Below are 6,271 nucleotides of genomic sequence, written 5' to 3'. Positions count from 1 at the left end.
GGTCTCCTGCAAACCCAGCACACGGGACCCCTTTCTCAAACATCCAGAGTTCTAAGACCGTGACAGCAGAGCATGAAGCCAAGCGTGGGCCCTTATGAGCATGGGGCTGTGTGGCCATGGAGGCTGCCAAGGAGGCCACTTCTGAGAGGAGAGGTGGGGAGGACCCACGGGAGGGAAAGGCCAGGGCACACAGCCAGGCGCCCGTGCGAAGACAGCGGAAAAAGAAACCCAGACTCCTTAGTCAGATTTATTTTCCTCTAATCAGACAGTTTAGCATTTCAAAGTTTTGCATTCTACACTCTTACAAACTTTAGTTATTAGCATCAGAAACACAAAAACATCGCAAGACCTCAAAACACAAATAAATACCAAATAAAACCACACACGATATACAGTAAACAAAAATATAAAACATAATAATGCTATCAGAAAATCAGACATGTTGTTGACTCACGTTAACAACATGATTATTGCTGAGCAATAACTTATACTGTCATTTTGTTGTTTTTTCTTAGAAGAGTGGAGACACACAGGACGTGAATCACTGGTCACAATCACTTGGAGGGCAGGATGGGTCCTCACAGCGAGCGGCTACTACGGACGGCAACTTTTAAAACAGGCAGATTAAGAATACAGAGTCAAATGAGAGATTGGCCTTCTTTGGTCTTTGTTTTTGGGTAACAGAACCGAACGAAGAGGTGTGCCATCAGAGAAAGAGTGCAGTTCTAAAAACCTGACACAACGGTCTACACGGGCTCACGCACTTCCTGGATCACAGGTGTTATTCTAGAGGGGTAATTGTAGAAACCCTTGGAAATAATGCCGGCTTTTGTGTTTACCAATTAACTCATTTAGTTTGCTGTAGGAGGTTATCTGACTTGTCTACTAGGGGACGGAGTTATAAAAACCAATTGCCACTAACAGCAGGAGTGGTACAGACTTCCTGGACCTGAACCTCTTTCTCAACGCGAGAGTTCAGGAGAGACTCGAGACACAGCAGCGGCAGGAGAAGTGAAAGGCAAGCACTGCGAGGTGCCACTAGGGCCTCCTCTGACCAGACTAAGAGTCTCCATTCGGGACACACCCCTGGGACGCTCCCTTCCCCCGCGGGCCCTGGCTCCCCAGTGATAGCCAGCCCCGCCCCGGACAGACAGCCAAGATGACGAACGAGGTCACCTGCCCGTGCGGGAACCACACATGGACCTCATCTTACTTAGACCCCAGTGGACACATTCTACTTTGCAGAAAATAAAACTGTCGAGATCTGCAAAACTGAAGATGGAAGCACGGTGTTGGGCTGAGAAGCAGATTTGGGTGACAGACCCCTCATTCACCTCTCAAACGCTCACAAATGCAGAGGAGCTCCTGGAGCTCCTCCCAGCTCTCCGCCGCAGTCTGAGAAAGATCTGGACCAGAAGGAAGAGAACAGTATTTCACAGCTCTGCCGACTCCCTACAGCAGAGGGACTCGCTTCAGAGGGCTGAGGTTTGGGCCAGGGGTCCGGGGAGGACTGTGACCTCCCGCCCGGCCTGCCCGCGAAGACCAGCGGAGATGCCAGGGGGCCGGTGACAGTGGTGGCGCCCCTCCGTCGTGTAGGGTGAGGAGGAGGTGTGCACCCCGCCCCCAGGGTGTGAGCTGCAGAGGGGGTCCTGCCACTCTGCCCGCCTCCCTTGGGCTGACAAGGAAAGGACCCACGGCGGGACCCTGCTATGCCGAAGGGTCTGTCCGGACACCCTTTCCTCAGCCGCCTGTTTGCCACGACACCACTCGCTGCTGACAGCGGCAGGCCCCACTGTCACCCCACGTGGTGAGGGACACGAGGCCCCTGCCTCACCAAGGCAGGCCACAGTGGTTCAGGGAAGCCGCAGGGGCACTCGCTGTGCCAGAGAGCCCCCTGGAGTCCGGCTGGCGTGCAAAGGGCCCGGAGGTGGCAGCCGCCATGGGGACAGGCTTTCCTGGGCTCCACAGCCCTGTGGGGTCACAAGGCAAGGAAAAACCACAGCGGCAGGAAAAGAAAAGCATATCTTGGCCAAGAGCTCCTGCGCTCAACCTGCGGCCTCGCAGACGCTGCTCCGGCAACAGACTGTGAACTGGGGCTGGGGCCGCGGCCCTCACGGCGCCTCCCCGTCCACCTGCGCGGCCGGTCATCCCTAGAGGGGCAGCGCCTTCCTCCTGCTGGACAGGTCTTAGAATGGCAGCAGGAATTCTCACGGTCTCCTCTGTGCCACCCGCGGGGCCGGGACACCAGAAACCCTGAATTCTCAGAGCCCCGGGGCAGCGGGTTTCACCAAGACTCCCCGCGTCTCGGGAACAGCCCCTCGCTCGCGCCAACCCCACCGGGGACTCCCAAGCTGGTGACCACTCACCACGGACGAGCCTCGGGCGCCCCCTAGCCCCGCAGCCTCTGGGGGAGCTGAGCCAGGGCGCTGCCCAGAGCACCCCACGGGGCGAGCACAGCCGGGGCGGTCTTTGTGTCCCGTACGCGGCGGCAGGGAAGCCGGCGGGCTCGATTCACACGCGAGACTCGGTGTGGGTTTCTCTAAAGCATTGGAACAGTTTTGTCCTGTCGGGGAGTTTTGTCACTTTTGGGAAATAGGAAAAGTGCGCCAATACGCACTGCATGCGACATGTTTTGTGGGTGGCCGGGACCCCGTGAAGCCAGGAGGGCCGGCCACCTGGGGCCACAGCCCGAGGCCGGCCCCAGGCGTCAAGCACCGGACCAGGGCCTGGAGGAGTCAGGGCGGAAGCCACGCCAGGGGCACCCATCAGGGCAGCACCCCACGCTCAGGTCCTTCAGGAGGCCGCGTTCCAGAAAGTCCCAAGCACACTAGAAGGAAGAGGTACACAGTGGCCGAAAGACCAAAAGACCCCCCCCCCCCCCCCCCGCCATCACCAGCTATTGTCAAGCCACTGCATGAAGCTTCCGCTGTGGCCCAAGCTCATCCCAGGGAGGTGCCGGCCCGATGCCATGTCCTATGGGCTCCCTGGGAGGAGGCCAAAAGGGCCTGTCATCTCCCACCAGGAGCGTGTCTAGGAGGGGCTGCTGGGAAAGTGCCCCCACCGAGGGACAGAGGCTTCCAGAAGTGCCCCCAGGTGACCCACCCCCAGAAGAATTCCAACCAGGAGAGGCAAAGTACTGTTTGTTTGATTGTTTACTAGACTGAGATGCTGCTGATCTCAGATTTGTTAACATTGTCCATTATGTTTAGGGAAGGGGAGGAGGTTTCAGGTATGGCCCTGCTGGTAACTCCCGTCCTCAGGAAAGCCACCTGAGGCCGGGCAGGGACCGCCTGGCATCCTCTCTCCTCTGAGTGTCCAGGGTAGAACCAGGGCAGGGTCTGGAGGAGGTCGGGGATGCCTTCAAGGGAACAGGGGTCCCGCAGCACCTGCAGGACGTCCTTCCTCTATGAATGGGGACACACGACTCCTCACGGCCAGGACTGAGGACACAGACCGGCCCTCAAAGCCATGGTGGGGGGGCAGGGAGGAGAAAATAAAGAAGATGGCTACAACGAGCACTGGACTGCGAAAGGCATGGCAGGTGCCGGGAACTGAGGAGGTCATTCAGGGCAGGGGACGGTGCGCTAGGAGGGCACTTCCAGCAGGCACTGGGGCGGAGGCACGCCCAGGGCGGATGGCAGCACCAGAGACACGGCGGGCCACCGGGCACCAGCCCAACCGTCCCCGCACGACCACGGGGGAGCCCAGAGGCAGGCAGTCTGAGGCGCGCGGCCCAGCTGGCCAGTCGCGGGCGCGTCTTTTGGATGAGCGGCACAGATGCGGTGGTTCACACACACTCGTTTTGCCTAAGAAGCACCCGTCACGTGTAGCACCCATCAGTGGTAAGAGCACCCATGGAGCGCGGTGCATAGCAGAGGGGCACAGGGAGGCAGGGCTCCGGCTTCTAATCACAGTTGGACCATTGAGAGAAGGTAAACAGTGAGTGGAGAAAACGCCGTCTGGGCGGGCACAGGCCGGGACTGTCCCAAGCCTCCCTTCCCAAGAGAACAGTGGTCTCAGGGCCCTGTCACCGAGCCTGGGCAGGCCCCCCAGAGCGGCGGTCTCTGGAATGCTCAGAGGGTTCTGCTGCACAGGGGGTGGGGGGTTGGGGGTGGACTCCCCTGACCCAGGTGGGGACCCGGAGAGGCGCTGTGGCTGCTCCCCTCCTGGCCCGGGGGTGGGACCACCACGCCGGTGCAGGGACTGGGCGGCTCACTTTCGGGGCCCAGAGATTTGGAACCTGTGACAACGGAGCAGCGGAGGCTCCGGAAGCTGAAGAGGAGCCCGGCTTCCTCCGCAGGGACGGGGCTGTCTGAGGGCCTCCGAAGAGGCAGAGACCTCGCGGTCGGGAGGAGAGTCGGGGGAAGCTAACACCTTTCAGAGTTACAGCGAACACAGAGCCGGGGCAAGAAGCAGCAGGGCCCGTCTAAGGCACATGGACTGGACGCCACCACCTCCACGCAAAGACGCCGCCTTAGGAGATCGGCAACACGACGCAGCGACGTGACGGAACGCAGAAACACACCCGCCGCGACCTCCTCCAGCCCCCGCCACCTGCCCAGCCCGGGTACTGGACGCCGACGGTCAGAGTAGACAGCAAGGGAGCGCGTGTCTGAACACGGGGCAGAATCTTAGAAGCCTACAGGATTTTGTTTAGAACTCCAAAGTTCAACGAACGCCCTATTTTAGGGTGACAACGATTGTAAGTCTGAGAATGATGCACAGCATCGATGAGCAGGTCCCCTCATAGCGACTGCGACGTAGTGCCATGGACTACGACAGGTAGTGAGGCTCACATTTCTAACGAGAAATAACGGCAGAGTGAGTAGTTTCTGTCCTATCACAAGTGATAACCAGTGTTGGATAGTTTACATTTTCTTCCAAGAAATATCAGTCTATCAACGTTTTCAAATAAAATGTTTGCAATAACAATTATCTTAGAACTTTAAATTAAAAAATGATTCTGAATTGAGACTTTCAGAAAAGACCTAGGTGTACTTCAGGGTCTTCTGACAAACAAATTATTAAAACAGAGACCAGGTGAGGCCTTAAAAATAGACAATATACTATATTTGAAACAAGATTGCACTCTTGAATTTTAGAATATATCAGAATTGCATTATTATTTCATAAATTCTTCTTTTACTTAACATGCTGACATGTCCAGCTATCCCCAGGTGTGTGTGTGTGTGCATGTGTGTGCACGTGTCTGTTTTTTGGTGTTCAAGTTTAAGGAAGAAAAATCATGGTTCTTTTGTTCAGCATATATGTTTTCCACCTTAATTAACTAGATCTTTAAAAATGAAAATGAAAACCTTCTCTGACAGCAGTATTTATCACGTCGAAGGATAAATAATTCTTCAGAGCGGAGTGTTGCTAGTCTATTAAAAAACATGTTGGGTGTGTCCTCACGCGTGGCTCCTCCCGCCGGCCCGCGGCCACCTTCTGCTGCTTCCTCCGTTCCACAAGGTCCTTTTCTGAGCGCGAGGACCTCGGTGGAGACAGCCGGTTCAAACCCCCGAGGAGTTGCCTTCTGCTCAATCCACCCCCCCAGTGACCTGTCAGGGGTCGGGCAGATCCGAAGTATCCACTATGACTTTAATAAAAATGGTATCATCTTTAATATAAGTCCCGTTTTCTAGCACAGTTTGGGCCACAAACACTGGGCAGCCAGAGGCAATATTCATCTCCCCGGTGGGCTTCTTAAAGCTGCTGCTGTTGGGGTCCGGCTTGAAGGCATCCCCTAGGTGGCGCCGAGAGGACCCCTGATCCATCAGCATGAGCGTCACTTTCTGCTTGAACGGCCAAGGGAGCAGGGCATCGTACTCTCCGCGCATGATGACAAAAAATAGCGACAAATGCGTCCCCTTCCCCATGCCATCCCCGTTCAAGTAGACCCTGGCACACATCTTATAGCCAAAATAGCCCGTGTAGAAGGGCTGGCTGTAAAGAGACAGGGTCTTCCCCATGACGGCTTCCTGCTTCCGCCGCTTATAATCTCGGATCTTCCAAATCAGCACACCGTTGTAGCTGGCGGTCTCCAGGACCTGGAAGCGCAGGTCCATGTCGGCCAGGCGGATGTCATGGACGCTCAGCATCTGGTCGTGCCGGCTCAGCTGGGATTCCAGCAAGCCTGCCGTGGGTGAGGAGAGACGGGGCGAAGGAGGCCCGTGAGTGCCAGGAAGGCGGGAGGAGCCTGTTCCCACCAACACCAGCACGAGCAGGCTTGTGGGTGGAAGACAAACACCTCTACGTGTCCTGAAACACAGGG

The 6,271-nt window shown here is 56.7% G+C and overlaps 1 protein-coding gene across 6 annotated transcripts in view; it reads right to left on the bottom strand.

Moving 5' to 3' along the window:
- Nucleotides 1-234: 234 nt before the first annotated feature.
- The window catches only part of TRAF3 (TNF receptor associated factor 3), a 117,308-nt gene continuing 111,271 nt past the window's right edge, over nt 235-6,271 (bottom strand). For all 6 annotated transcript variants that reach the window (XM_047735363.1, XM_047735362.1, XM_047735366.1 and 3 more), the window contains one exon: nt 235-6,133. In XM_047735363.1, coding sequence (XP_047591319.1) covers nt 5,562-6,133 — 572 coding nt within the window. In that variant the 3' untranslated portion in view covers nt 235-5,561. The remainder of the gene's footprint in view (nt 6,134-6,271) is intronic.

The sequence above is a fragment of the Lutra lutra genome, chromosome 7 (genome assembly GCF_902655055.1).
Source record: "Lutra lutra chromosome 7, mLutLut1.2, whole genome shotgun sequence".
NCBI lineage: Eukaryota > Metazoa > Chordata > Mammalia > Carnivora > Mustelidae > Lutra > Lutra lutra.
This window is presented reverse-complemented; position numbering and strand designations above follow the sequence as displayed.